This window comes from Papaver somniferum, unplaced genomic scaffold, assembly GCF_003573695.1.
Source record: "Papaver somniferum cultivar HN1 unplaced genomic scaffold, ASM357369v1 unplaced-scaffold_19, whole genome shotgun sequence".
NCBI lineage: Eukaryota > Viridiplantae > Streptophyta > Magnoliopsida > Ranunculales > Papaveraceae > Papaver > Papaver somniferum.
This window is the reverse complement of record NW_020628818.1, coordinates 5,864,612-5,880,624: the sequence shown is the minus strand read 5'-3', so window position 1 is coordinate 5,880,624 and position 16,013 is coordinate 5,864,612. Positions and strand designations below refer to the sequence as shown.

The 16,013-nt window shown below is 36.7% G+C and overlaps 1 protein-coding gene across 1 annotated transcript; it reads right to left on the bottom strand.

Annotated features, from left to right (window-relative positions):
- Window positions 1-9,121: 9,121 nt before the first annotated feature.
- Window positions 9,122-11,637, bottom strand: LOC113338867 (protein yippee-like). The gene is made up of 6 exons (XM_026584268.1): window positions 11,514-11,637; window positions 11,251-11,410; window positions 10,202-10,245; window positions 9,890-9,998; window positions 9,647-9,702; window positions 9,122-9,491 (listed from the first exon to the last, which is right to left on the bottom strand). Exons 2-6 carry the CDS (start codon window positions 11,344-11,346, stop codon window positions 9,407-9,409), a joined length of 390 nt encoding a protein of 129 aa, XP_026440053.1. The 5' UTR covers window positions 11,347-11,410; window positions 11,514-11,637; the 3' UTR covers window positions 9,122-9,406.
- Between the last annotated feature and the right edge of the window lie 4,376 nt (window positions 11,638-16,013).

The window sequence follows — 16,013 nt, the reverse complement described above, 5'->3', positions numbered from 1 at the left end:
TAATAATACTATGACACTGTATAACAATGACCGAGACCGATGCTTTCTCATTGTTATAGCTACGGATTTTCAATAACGGTGATGCTAAACTTACAACCTTTGGGATCATTGGAGTATTTGGAAGTGACGAAGATTTCGAGGAATGTTGAAGATTAGACATGTGGATTAGGAGCTACTAAAGTTTTTTTTTTTTTTGTATTCCATATGTATTGACAGTTTTGTCACTAAAATTGACAAAGTGGGAGATTGTTAGAGCATTGCTCGGTCGAACTCGCATGCGTTGCTATCTCAAGCATGTTTGTCAATGTTAGTGATCAAAACTATAAATCTTGATTTCAAGTCTACTATAGCTAAGTCTCGGACTAGGATAGAAAGTTTAGTTGAGCTCAAGGACTTCATGGCGATTCATCATACAAGAAGAAGAACTACTCAAGGAACCGGTGGAACTTCTCGACAAAAAATATGTGAAGACTTGAACTTATCTGTCACTCAAAAGTCTATCTACTCTATCTCCTACTTCTTGAGACAAAAAGTCGTATGCTATATATAGACTTAGATTATACACAATTGGTATTTCGAGCCGAGTATACCTCACCTATCTATATCTTGAAATATGTGTTGGTAAGTGTTTCTCTTCGATCATGTTTATCTTTACCTAGTGAGGAAAGTCATGATATGTTTCAATCACTTTGAAAATTTCTTTGACGAGAAATTGTGTAACAACTATATAACGTCCTCTAAGAATATTTCAAGGGTTGGAATGAGAGTTTAAATTACATAACCAATGATGGACATAAGTATTGTTGTGGAAACACATATGTGCATAAGTCCTATCCCTTGAACCAAAGTTTGCGAACTTTGTTAATCAAGAGAAACCGGAAGAATGGCTTGTTTCCAAGTACGCGAACTCAGTCCACGAACTTCCCAACTTCTCATCCCGAGAAATTCTGCTGGAGTTGACAAACTTGTTGCGTGAGTACCAGTCCGCGAACCGGTGGAAAGTCTTTGCCGAGATTTTATGGTGGAGTTTGTAAACTCTGCCCGGTTGCTTAAGTCCGCGAACCTAGTGTGCGAACTTAAGAAGGTTATATATCTGAAGATGATTTCTGAACTTAAACTTATAAAGACTAAGGAATGCAATTTGCAAATCGTGGCTATAAAAGTTCATGAACCGATTCGAGTGAATCGAATCATCTTTGCTTCAATTGTGTCTTGTGTAGTACATAAGATTTCCTTGCAATTGAACAACTCACTAACTAGTTCAATTGAGTCATTTGAACTAGTTATGGTGAAGAAGAATATGGTTGGTATTAAATGCTCATATGGCTAACCTTTTGGTTAACTATTGTTGAACCAACAATGTACACGTTTGGGTACGGTTAACAAACCTAGAAGCGTGCATTTGATTTGTGTATAACAAGATAAGTTTTCGATCTAACGGTTGAGAAATATTAGCTTGAATCTAAATCAGGTTTTCATCTAACGGTGGATATTGTTTGCTTTGTGACCAAGGCGAAACCCTGATTTGAAAGACTAATTAAGGGGACATCTAGCAACTATGCAAAACTAATCCCCACACTTCACGTGTGATACTAGATTGCGTGCTAGAGTCGTTTCTCCTTTAACCTTTGGTTTTCTTCTTCTAAAACCAGGTTAACGACTTAAAGACTTCATTGGGATTGTGAAGCCAAACCGATACTACTTTTATCGTAGTTGTGTGATCTGACCTTGCATCTTCTATCGTACGAGTACAATCAGATTGATTGGCTTGAGATTAATATCTCCGATAGGCAAGATATAAAAAGTAGTCACAAACATCTTCGTCTCATTGTTTGTGATTCCGCGACATCTTGTTTCGCTACCTTACGATTAAGATTGTTGTAAGGTGATTGATTTATCTAGGATGTTCTTCGAGAATATAAGACCGGGTTATCAATTAGTTCCTGTTCACCTTTATTATTATCAAAACACGGAACAAAAACTTTAGGGTTTTTCTGTGGGAGACATATTGATCCTTTGATAGACTTGTATGTGTGAGACAGATTTATTTATTGTCAAAGCCTGTGATTTTGGGTCGTAGAAACTATTAATTGTGGGTGAGATCAGCTAAGGGAATTAAGTGTGCCGTATCCTGCTGGGATCAGAGGCGTAGGGAGTACAATTGTACCTTGGATCAACGGGAGACTGATTGGGGTTCAACTACAGTCTAGTCCGAAGTTATCTTGGAGTAGGCTAGTGTCTGTAGCGGCTTAATACAGTGTGTGTTCAATCTGGACTAGGTCCCGGATTTTTCTGCATTTTCGGTTTCCTCGTTAACAAAATTTCCGGTGTCTGTGTTATTTCAGTTTCCGCATTATATTGTTTTATCTTTATAATTGAAATAATACAGGTTTTGCGTTAGATCATCAATTAGAGTAATCCAACCTTTGGTTGTTGATTGTCATTGATTGATCCTTAGATATTGGTCTTTGGTACCATCCAAGTTATTCCTTGTGTTTGATTAAAGACTCGCTGATTTCTATTAGCTCGAGTAAATCAAAACAAGAGATAAATATTAACTCCTTGAGATACTTTTACCTAGATTGAGTCTGACTGTCCAGTTGATTCTCTAGAAAGTATTTCGGAGTTAGTCCATACAGATTGTTAAGCGAAATATTCGGTGGTGTTGTTAGACCGCCGCTTTTTCACTCCTGCACCGTAACTGAGTCGTTATCGGAGTGAAACTGCATGTCCTCCAATTACGCTTGAATGTAGGGGAAAGATTGAAAATTTGAAATGCAAATTTTGAACTCTAATGATCTGGATCGACCTAGCTGTAACTCTAACGATCGACTCATAATGATCAACGAGATCATATACACATGACTTGAATCATAACATCGCAACATACTGTTAGATTTCATCATATCAATGGTTTGCAAAACTGCGGAAAAAGATGTTGTTGAAACTTCCTGAGACTGCAACAACACCGCTGCCACAAGGAGATAGAATTGAGCAAAAGTCCAATAATGGATGCCCTTCATAGTAAACATATGTCCCTGCACCAAAATTTAACAATGCATAAGGAAATAAGACATATTAACGAAGGAATGAGATCATCATCAATGATAGAGTCATGAGGAAATTTTGAGTGAATTTTCTTACTGAGTTAGCTCAGTAGTCGCCGATTTAAAGCCAAGATTCAAATAAACGAACCAGGATCAGTTGATGATAATAGTTTGACTTGACTAGAAAACATTATAAAGAGATCGAATAAAAAACGTGTCATTATTTTCTTGGACTTCTAGGAGTATCTATGTCGTTCCTTTTAATTTAATTAAGGAAATAACATGCTTTGTGTTGGCATCGAAGATAGTTAGATCAGTGCCATATTCCTCTTACCTTGGTGTATTAAGTCCTTAACCATAATGCATCTAAATGAAAAGTTAGCCTGAATGGTGGGAATGTAATCAACAATGGGAATTAGAATGTTTGAATGGACGACATGTCTAGAACAACTAAAGATAACAAAAGAGCAATTCCACCGTTTCTACGGACAGTAAGGCTTTTGTTCAGCGGCATGGGTTAACTACACTAGGCTTATGGTCATTTTGAGCAGAAAGAAAGGAACGATTTTTTGGGACCATGTTTTTTTTGGACCATTGTTTTATTTTGGGTAAAGACATTAGAAGTAAATCTAGGTCACCCCATATCTGATATTTATATTAATACCTAAACTATCTTAATAATTAATTTTAGGTTATGATTAGTTAAATGATTTAGTTAATAATAATTAGTGAGATTATATTAAAAGATGGTATGATTATTAGATGAGTAGAGTTTTAGAGAAAGTAAAGTTAGAGAAGATGAAGGAAAAAAACATGGAAAATAATTTTTTTTTGCAATTCACTAAGTTTGGGTATTCAAGTGATGAAAACTCATCTGATTCTTCATCTCCATCCTCTCCTAGAGTATTTGTTAATATTCACAATGATCCGGATATGAGTTATTTCTTAGATGGTGATTCTATTCTTTCAAAACTCAATCTCAAGATGAATATGATGGATTTTATCAACCACAACCGGAGGAAGAGTATTTGGGTGTCCAGGTATGCTCCAAACTTAGATAATGTATGTTGAATTGGTCAAAACTTTCCTAAAAATGTAAAATTTTCAAGTGTCTTTGGGATAGTTCGGTTACACTATGTCAAGAACAGCTAACCGAACTCATCTGGAAGTGCAGTTCGGTTGCTTTAGCTATACACGGAAGTAACCGAACTCACCTGAAAGTGTTGTTCGGTTAATTTATCCAAACATGCAGGTTGCCAAACTCAGATTTCAGTGTAATGTTCGGTTGGTTCGTTACAAATTAACAAACCGAACTTTACGTAAAAATTAGATCTAACTTAGTGTACAAAGTTCGGTTGGTACGCAACCAATAACTAACCGAACTTACGTAATAATAAGAATTAACTTAGTGTACAAAGTTCGGTTGTTTCGCAAACTGCATGTTTACGAACTAGATAACCGAATTGTACGTAATATTAGAGTTTACTTAGTGTATTAAGTTCGGCTGTTTCGCAAACTCGAAATAACAGCGTAAATAACCGAACTTAGGAAAAAAAAAGTTCCAGTGTAATTTTCGGTTATATAGATAAAATAAGAAGTAACCAAACGTTTTATTTGTTACTTGTTCGGTTATATGTCAACTTTGCTTTATAAACCGAACCTTGAGTTCGGTTATTGCGATAAAATTTACAATTAACCGAACTGTAATGTAATTCCAATTGATGTTTTTACATTTCTTGTATATGGAAAGCCAACCTATACCAATGGATGATCAACCTTCTCCGGTTAATATGTTGTTCGAAGATACATCTCATCACTATGCTAATGAGTTGGTATTTGACTTACCTATTGATGCGAAGAATTAGGCTAGAGAACATGCTAAGAGAGTCAATTGCGTCCTAGTTTTAAATGGAAAAGAAATCCAAACTCGTTTTGAAATGGTTTGTGAGAGAAGTGGAGATCCCGATGTTAGTCACAAGAGGAAGGGTTATGAGTATAAAGGAAAGACGACAAGGAAGAACACAACATACTCAAAGAAAATTAAATGCCCGTTCAAGCTAGTATTTAGCAAGAGCAAATTAACGAAGAAATGGTTTCTAGCTATGGATAAGGTGGTAGGTCTTCATAACCACCCTCGTCCGGAAGATATTGAAGGACATGCAATGGCCGCAAGGCTCACTCCTCAAGAAATGGAAAAAATTGCTAAGTATAGGAAAATAAGTATTCCACCTACCGTTATGCTTCACTTATTAAAGGAAGATACCTCGGATAACGTATCAGGTTTACAAACCATTTACAATGCAATTGAGGAAATTAAAAGGAATGAATGGAAGGATAGACAAGTAATGCAACAATTGTTTTTTTTGGTTCAAGAGAAAGGCTATGCGGTTCAAAAGAAGGTAGGTCCGGGAGAAGAAATAACTCATCTCTTCATTTCTCATCCGAAGAGTGTTCAATTGGCTCAATCCTTCCATGAAGTTCTTATAATGGATTGCACTTACAAGGAAAACAAATACGAGATGCCATTGTTGAACATTGTTGGTCGTACGTCGACGAAGTCACCGTTTACCGTTGCTTTTTGTTTTCTAAAGGACGAGCAAGAACCAAGTTACACTTGGGCGCTACAACAAGTGAAGGCGATCTACCGAGATGATGATATCCCCGGGGTTATTGTGACCGACAATGAGGTAGCATTGATGAATGAAATAGAGAATCCCATTGGCACATAATATGCTTTGTACATTTCATATATGGTGCAATGTGATGAACAGGTGCAGGACTCAACTTTGTCCACCTAAGAGGATAGGATTGGAAGAGATTAGTAAGCTACCGGAAGATGAACAAGCGGATGAAAAAGAGGCATTCGATAAACAATACACCATAAATCATGCGAAATGGGTTGCCTTCTCCGGGGAATGGGAGGCATTGACTTGGTCTCTCACCGAAGAACAGTATTATCTAAATCTTTCCGAATTTAGAGAACATTGGTCTAGCCCCGAATATCCGGAGGATATAATAACGTATGTGGTGGAGCAATGGTTGGAACCACACAAAGAGCGCTTCGTTTATGCTTTTACCAAACACCATAAACATTTTGGGAATCAAGCCACAAGTTTGGTAGAATCGGCTCACCACCGGTTGAAGAAAAATCTCTTTGGATGTGTCGATAATTTTGTGGTTGTGTTTAACGCAATGGAGAGTTACTTCAACCGCGATATTGAGAGAATTAAAGAGCAGTTTCAAAAGAGTCGCATCATGAAGTACAAAAAGATTGTAGACAAAGGTGGTAACATCAAGAAAATGTTAGGCCTGTGATTCTAAAACAATTATCCGGAGTTATTGCCATCTCGCCAAATGGTAGATGAAAGGTATCCGTCTCTGGATAATCCCTCTTGGAAAATGCTGTAACAGTGACAACATCAAATTTTTGGTGCGCGATCATATACCGCCAACCGGACCTCATCACACTCATTTTCTATATTTCATATCTTGTTCTTTTGATGTTTTAAAACACAGACAACATTATTATGGTCCTCCAATAACAACATCCTATCTTATATACTAATATATATATGGAAAAATATATGTCAAAGTATAATAAAATCATTGAGAAATCTTCATGGTTAAGATTCAATACCTTTGCCGAATAGATCTTAGCAGCCCATGAGTTTTTGTAGCCAAATAATACGTCCCCTCCATCTCTTGGAGTACCATAAGTTGGGTTCTTTGGTGGCAAACACAAATTGTCATCGGGAATGTATGCATATGTAGCACAAGGTTTTTTAGCCGCATTTCTAGGTTTTTTCTTGACTTCTTCCTGTTCAACTTCCTCTCCATCCGAGTCGTCCTATGCTTCTTCATCTTCATTGTCTCCATCCTTATCCTTACCTTCCTCATATTCTTCATTGTCATCCCCATCATCCTTATCTCCATCTTCCTTATCTTCTTCATTGTCATCCCCATCATCCTCATTTCCACCCATGACTTCAGCTGGTTCCTCTTCTCCTCCTTGATTATCTTCTTGATTACCCATTTCTTCCACAATTTCTTCATTAACTTGTTATATCACATTGTCAACATTATCTCTATTGATATCGTCTTGGATGACAACACCCGGTAATGACCCACGTCCATACTTAGCATTTTTGGTTCCACGCTTACCGGCATCACAATGTACTTTCCCTCGAGGCGTGGGAGTTCTCAAATCTTCCGGTAATGGTTGGTTGGATTTTTTACCTTTGCCACTAAACAAAAAAACAAAAGAAATAAGGAATAATTCACGAAAAAAAAAACAAATCAAGAAAAAAAATCGTGTTCCAGGGTAGAGTTCGGTTACTCAAGCATTTTTGCGAGCAAACCGAACTCCACATATATATGTAATTAGCCAAGAGTTCGGTTTATCAAGGTTTTTTGCGAACAAACCGTACATATTGAACAGAGTTCGGTTATAAAAGAACTCAACATAATGGGAAAAATAGTGTAGTTCGGTTACATGGAGAAGTTTGTTTTTCTTTTCAAATATAGTTAGAGTTCGGTTACATGACAGTTTCAAATTTTTTTGCGAAGCAACCGAACAAATTGGAAAACGTTCGGTTGTATGGGTACTAAACATACAGGGAAAAAAAGAACAATTCCGTTACATGGAAAAAAAAATTCTTTTGTAATACAGGTAGAGTTCGGTTACATGCAGTTTTAAACATTTATGTGAAACAACCGAACAGAGTTTCTTTTGTAATACAGGTAGAGTTCGGTTACATGGCAGTTTCAACAATTTTTGCGAAATAACCGGACTCAGAGTTCGGTAACCTAGTTTTAAATCCTATACAACTGAACTGTTCTCCGTGTTCTTCATACCAGGTAGTTCGGTGAAGAAACTAGGGTAACAATAAAACACGTTGTAACCGAACTCAACACTGTAACTTCCATATGAACACTATTTTGATGATTTCTACTCAATTGAACCGATGAAAATCAAATTAAAAGTAATGGGTTTGTCGGGAAATACCTGCGAATCGGTCCCATGGCAGACTCAGGGTTGTTCTTGCGAATGTTACGCCGAATCAATTGTTCACCTTCCGGTTCAAGTTCTTCCTCAATTTCATTTGCTTGATTAGCTAGATGTCCTAATGGTGGACCTTTTCCTAGGAGTCTTTTGGTTTGCTTTCGACGAACCATTTATATAGTTGATTGATTAATCGACGATGAAAATTTTATGAATCGACGATTAATCGATGAAGACGAGTTTTAAACGAAGAAGAAGAGGAGAAAACAATTCTCCTTGCGGCAGATTTTTTTTTTTTTTTTAGATTAGGTTTCACGATTTAAGGTAGGGTTAGAGTTAATTAGGATAAGAAGCAAATTAGTAAACTCGTTATTTTAGGACACCCCTTAGCATTGTAGGGTAGATGGTCTTATAAAACAATGATCCAAAAAAAAAACTGGTCCCAAAAAATCGTTCAAAGAAAGACACTCCACGTCCATATTCCCCTGTTCCGTAACTACTGGACTGATCCCCTCACATGCTCCTTGACTTTTTCAAACATCAGAAGCAACAGTAAAATCGGATCCGCCAAATTCATTCCACGTGTATATTTCCTTGATCCTAAGGCCGTCATTGAACCGATTTAAAACTAAAGTTAGCCATATTTTGTATTTTTTCATCTAGGAAATTGTGCAGGATAGATTTTGACTACCAGTTGTGCAAGGCTTGGTCAGGCCGGCGTAGAAACTGTCCTATATTTGGGAGCTAACATTGTCTCCTACCCAAACCCGCGAAAATGGGTTTCGGTTCTCGGCTCGTGATATTTTAGCCATTCCACAAAAACTCACCTCGATTTCACTGTAATTTACGATTACATCCTATATGAACCTTGGCCGTTGGTGACTGAATGTCTCCAGTCAGTCACAGAGTTAAGAAGCCAATATTATCTCCATCACTCCATGGAGGTTCATGGCTTCATTTCTTAAAGAAGCCCGTTAAAAAATGAGATCCTGCAAAGCCCACTTGATCAACCTTAGGTTCACAGTGTCCCTCCCTTCTAACTTGTTTTTCAAAACAGTGAGTACAATCAAGATAAAAATAACACTGGATCAAACACTTTTCATTATCAATGGAATTCATATATCATGTGCATTATAACCAACAGAAATGAACCAGCAATTGAGCCGATATCGTCATTACTGCTCAAGGTTGCAGCATTATAATGGTGGTCCTATACTATGGTGTTGAACAAAATCAAACATCTGAAAATCTGCATGAAATTGGAGAGAGCTTATATATGGTTGGGAGAGAATGTACAGTCAGAATCAGAAGTTATCAAATGGTTGAGCATTACATGGGGTGTTATCTGTTAACATCTTCACATATCATCTGCTTCGCTACCACTAGCTTCAGGATTGTTGTTGAAATAATACAAGGTCCCTTCTGGACCCAACACCTGAAACCTGCTCAATACGCAAAATCCCACTTGATATTAAATGGGATGTTCTGTATATGATAGTATAAATAATAAATAAATTTCCACAGTGTGATCCAAAAACTAATATCGCAATTAAGATCTGGGGAGATGAAGAGAAAGAGGGAGAGGCTACCCAACTACCTCTCAAGAATGAATTTTCCTTCTTTATATCTCTGACTCTTCTCCTGTGCAGCTACCTAGAGACAACAATCAGTTATTAGCGAAGAAAATAGATACAGGAATCAAATGATAATGTTAATAGTTATGGAAAGCATAGCTGTACATAGTTTTCGGTTACTCTCTTACAAGTCATGCCACCCGTTATGGATTACATTCTACTACAAATGAATTAAAGGTAAGAATGGAAAGATATGTGATACTTACATATTTCCATCCCACAATTGATCCACAGCCAACACAGAATATATCGCAAACACTATGTACACCAGTCATCATCATGCGCTCTTCCGTCTCACCAACTGTGAAATTTGCACTGTAAAGCATCAGAAGAAGATACTAAACATCAGTGGAGGTTCGAAAATCACTTCAAAAGTTATGCACTAAGTTGCTCACAAACTTGTAAGGGAAAGACGCACACCCTTCCTTTTGCAAAAAAAATAATAGAAAGTTATGTTACAAGATTCAACATTCATGCAGCTGCTCTATGATGATATTATATCTGGACGAAGTACTAACATTTTATTGAAGAGGTATGCCTTCCCATGCCTGCAATGGAACGCCTGAAAGAAAGAACCGAGTCAGAACATGTTCCTGCTTGACCATTGTTAATGAAGTATTAAGTACCAAAGAAAAGGCAACGGTTACACCTTTAATATGCAAGCAAGCAGATGCAGGCCATGATCCATTGTGTCTCATGCCAAGTACAAAGAAGTTCTACTGATCTTACAATAAATCACTCACCGGCAAATGAAATTAAAATGTACCTCCAAGTTTAGAATCGATTTGGTCTTTTACCAACTACTTAAACTTTCTACCACATTAATGACTTACAATGTACCTTAGTTTTATTTTCGTGAATCCGGACACATTCAAACATGACTTAGATTCCATAACATGAAAGGAAAACTCATGCCCAGGGTAAGAAGATTTTAGAATTGCACTTGCAATATTTATCATAACATCATTCAGTGACAAATGACAATCTAGAGCACCACCTTCAACCAAACAAAAACCCAATCATTTTAGCTTCACCATATAATAGAAACATAAACGACTTAATCGCATATACTAGTTCCATAATTCAATTACAGCAACCATACAACAAACAACAGACCGATTATACTGCAATCCATGAGTTGCCTACAAAGTTCTATAAATATGACAAAACCTTATGGAATTTCTATCATGTCCTTCTCCTGCATATCACGAGATTCCTCTACTTGTTAAGAGAATATTCTGAGCATATAAAATTCCACCATTCCCTATCACCCTAGATTGCTAGAAACTAAACCCATTTTGACAAATTCGATAGAAAGAAAGCTAACATTGAGATTTCTAAGACCTAATTCTCCATCAAGAACTCAAACATACACACAACAAGTACGCTTTACCCCCAAATTCATCAATTCTGGTACCAAATTACTAATAAATCCATTAAATACAAAGAAACCGACGATTCATTTCTTAATCAAGAACTCAATAAACCCTAAATCAAACACAATGAGGAAACAAAATTAACCACTAAAGAAATGCAAGAAAAAACTCAAAGAGAAATTGAAAAGAACCTTAGAAATTATATCTTCTCGTACAGCAAGATGAGTTTGACAGTGTTTGCAACTATAGATCTTTCCCTCCAAAGTAATCACGAAAATCCTTCCCATTTCTCCTCCTCAAATAAAAAACGCCTCAATTTCTCTCTTCTTTTCGCAAAGCAAGAATCAATTTCTGCCAAAAAGAAGAAAAAAGAAACCAATAATAGATGAGAGAAAGAAAAAGTAGATAGCGAAAGAGAAAAAGGAAGAGGTCGATCTTCTAATTGTTGTTGTACCTGCTGCTGCAGATTGTTATGCACACAACAGGAGGATTTGATCAGAGCATAGAAAAAAACATGAACGAGACAGAACTGACACAGACACAAAAAGGGCCAGTCGAGTGAACTAACTCAAGGACAAGGACAGATGAGTGGAGGTTTTTTCCGTAACGTATTGACCACTTATATACCTACCTAACAACTAACAAGTGTGTGTGCGTGTGTTTTGCCTTCTCCGTCTCCGAGCACTTTGCTTGTTTTTTTTTTTTTTTCTCTCTTACCATTTTACATTTTTACTCATGATTCGTGCATGATACATTAGGTTTATTATCCATCACGGGTTAGCCTAGTTGGCCAGAAACTTGACTCTCAAATAGGAGGTCAGCGGTTCGAGTCTCCGCTCAAACGTAAATTATATTAACTTTAACTTGGATTTAAGAGGGTCGAGTATGCTCAGTAGGGAGTAAGCCGGTGACTACGCTGCCAGGGGACAGGACGGGCCTATGCCTAGCATCAAAAAAGAAAAAAAAAATTAGGTTGCTTCTATGATGCTGGGTATTGGATATTTGTATGCAATTTTAATCGGTCACTTGGAGTAAAAAATACTTTCCGTCAAGAAAAAATACTTCGCATTGGAGTATAATCAGTAATTTATTTACTATTGGTGATCTACTACATTAATTGAACAAGTTGTCGTGTTAGCCTACCAGTGAGCCTCATAGGTAACCTAACCAAGGGAGCCGAAACAGATGGGGCTGAGATTGTGTCACAAGGAGGCAAGCTAACTCTATCTTCCATGTTAATTTCTACAATATCACGCCACTGGGGTCTTGAACCTGGGAACTCCTGGAGCGCATGAAACTTTAGGACCTCCTGAAGCGCATGAAACTTTGGGAAACGGGGATGACCAGCTGAGCTAGGTACCCGTGCTTAATTAATTAAAAGTATCACATATAATTAATTAGATATAAGATCTATTATTACACGGATTATATAAACGTAACTTTTTATATATGAAGGCACAGTTGGGGGATACTCTTACAAATTGGGGATACTAAAAACAAAAAAAAAATCGTTACGAATTAATTTAGGAACCCCTTATTCAAATAACAGTCGATACTACCTTCAACTGACAACCAATACCGACTAGTACAACTGGTATTGGTTTCATCAAACACAAATCAATACCGACTGCAACAGTAATAGATCAGAAAAAAAAAAGATCCCCACTCTTTCATAGGAAAATTGCAATAAGCAAGAGACATTCAATCGGTTATTTGCTCTTAAAAAACTTGGCAAGATTGGGGTATACCCATATTAATTGGGGTATATCCATTTTATTCCCATCCAAATTAGTGTGCTAAGGGGTGTCTAAAAGGTATTAAAATACCAAATTGTTCCCAAAAAAAAAACCATGCCGACTAAAATTCATCCAAAAAAATTTCAAAATCTTTATCCAAAACTCTAACTAAGAAATTAAATCAGAAAAAAAAAATCAAATTTGGATTACACGGGTTTTGAGATTGGGTACACACCCAATCTCAAATCCTGTATGATCCAAATTTTTATCAACATTCGGCATGGTTTCTTTTTGCCGACCTTACCGACTTGTATTAATCGGCATCTTCCTAGGTTGAATTGTGCCGACTTTTCATCTCTGAAATTTGCATTTACAGGGTAGGCACGGTATTCATCCTTATACCTTGCAGAGTATAGTTTAGTCGGCAGGTATGAAATTAATACGTTGCCGACTAATCATGCATTTGTAACACCTTTCTTTGTATGTCAAAAATCGTATAGTCGACAAGGTATTTTTTGTCGACCTTGCCGACTATAAGGTAGCCGGCAAGGTAAAAAATCAATAAGATGCCGACTAGTGAAACATATACAACAGTCTCCTGTGTGTTAAAAATAATAAAGTTGACATCTTCTTCATTCATGGACCTTGCCGGTCGGATATAGTCGGCATGTTATTCATCCGTAGACTTGTCGGCCAGATATAGTCGGCATGTTCTTCATTCGTAGACCTTGCCGGCCGACTTTTCACAAAATTCAGAACTGGTGTTGATTGAACTCATGGGATAAAAGTTTTAATCTACTCAATTAATCCATCTAAACTCCACTAATTGAGCTAATCAAATTTTTTAGTGTTAATTAGACAAGGGTATAGTAACCATTTAGAAAATACATGGTTAAGGGGTGTCTTATTTTACTTCAAAATGACCTAGATTTTGTCTTATTAGATATACCCTAACTAATCTGGATATATCCCAATCAAGCCTGGTTAAAAAAGGGAATGCATTATTATCCCTAATCACCCCCATATCTCAAAATACAAGAAAAAAATAAAAAAGTACGGGTCTATGAAAAACCCAACTACAAGAGTGGGGGATACTGATGTAACACATCAACATCTTTTAGCAAAACCAAATTAAGAAACCAACTTAAAAAGTATTGTTTGGTATGACGACGCAACTTCCAGTAAAAGATTCTTCTTCTTCCTCCGTTAAAGCAATTGTATTGTATGCTTATGAAGATAATAAATCGATGGATGAAAGAGAACAGGAGTGTCAGAATTTCTTTTTTCTTTTTTTTTTCTTCTTTCGGTACTTGATCAATGGGTCGTTGGGCGACAATCAAGTACCTAAGGCCGGTTCCTATGGATGTGGTATACATTCAAAATTTTCATTTTTGCACCCACTATGGAGCTGGCAAACTGGCAAAATTTGCCACTTAGTCAGGACAGGTCAAGTTCCCACCGAGCGGTCGAGTCTCGACCGTTCAGTGTTCTATACACCACTAGCGGCTCTTACAAGACCGGTCGGTCTAGTTTACATCTCTAAGCAGAATCTGATCCAACGGCCATAAATCTTCCTCCCTATAAATACCACAATTCTCTACCATTTTAACTCGCACCTTCTTCCTATTTTCTTAGATTTCTCAATGGCTCATGTCTATGGCTCAATTCATAGAAGAGAAACATGCGTCCGAAAATCAAAGAGTTGCATTTCGAACTAGTGTGCAAAATGAAATAAGAAGAGCAAATAGTTGGAGATAGGCACATCAACGCAATTTTAGCACGTTAGAAGATGAATGCATCCGCAGGAATTATGTTTTATTCACTAACCATCCAAACGTTGATGGCGGCGCATTACGGATAATTCCATTTTGGGGACGCGTTTTACTGAAATTTGAAGAAGAAACAACGAACCTCTACAATCGTGATTCGAGGTTGTTGGGTGCTAGGTTCTCCATAATTTCTAAGAATGTTAATAAGTATACTGGTATGATAAGGGAAGAGGCTTGACACATGAGAAGTGATGAAACCCTGCTGGAGGTTGATCAAAGATGTCATGCAAAGTGTCTCCGTGACAATAAAAAGAAGTTCCGATATGCAAGTTGTTATGAAATCTTAAAAGTGTTTCCCCAATTTAATCTACCTTATCAATTTTAACTTATGTAGAAGATTTTAAATGAAGATTATTATTTATTAAACAAAAGTCCAATTACATTAACGATTTAAACAAACCACGATTCATATTAACGATTAACATTTATCTATCAAACTAACGATTACCAAATACATAATCCCCAAAGCTTGTTTGATCTTGTGAATAGTCATTATTTGGACTCTAAGATGGTGGTTGAGTAACATCAGGTGATTCATAACCTTGAAATGGCACATGAGCCATTGGAGGTGCTTGAAATCGGTGAAATAAGTATACCACCAATACTGAAAAATAACATTGACGAAAATTGATGTGTTAGTACATTCACCACTAGTTTGACAACTCAATAATAAATCTAATAAATAATTCTTACCTCCAATATGACCCAAAATCCATTTAAGTTATCTGTCTTCTTACTTGAGCAATCACCGAGACATATGTATAGCTCAGCCAGAATTGCAGAACCCCAATCATAATTTGGCACTTTAGTTCTAAAGATTCCAGGAAACCAATTAACGACACTGAACTACCATTGGGAAAAAAAACTTGACCTAACATCCATAATACAAAAATACGTTCAAGCTCGGGATAATCTTCAGCTCTGTTTATCCCCCTGGCATGGTAACGGGTTAAAAAAGCCTTCAACCCAGACACTCTTAATCCAAATGAGTGTAACTGTCTGGATTCTGTCTTTCCTTCAGTATCATTTGAATACAAGGGGAGTAATTGTTTCCATTTTCCTTCTGATATCCACTTTAATTGGTTAAATTGTACTGTTTCATCCTCACTTTTTATTCCAGTCAACATATACAAATCTAACGGTGTGAACCCTAAAAACAACATGGTCATAAAATTAAAGTTTGTATGTGGAACTAAAATTTGTATAAAACTAAAAAAATGAATCTTTAAAAATTAAAATTTTTTTCTGAACTAAAAATTAAATTATTGAATGGAAAAATAAAACTTACAACACTCGAAATCCTTGAAAAAGAATGTATTTGAAATGTTCCACCAACGTTCACAAATAACTCGCACAATTTGATTCCGGTGGTTTTTTCATTTCATGAAA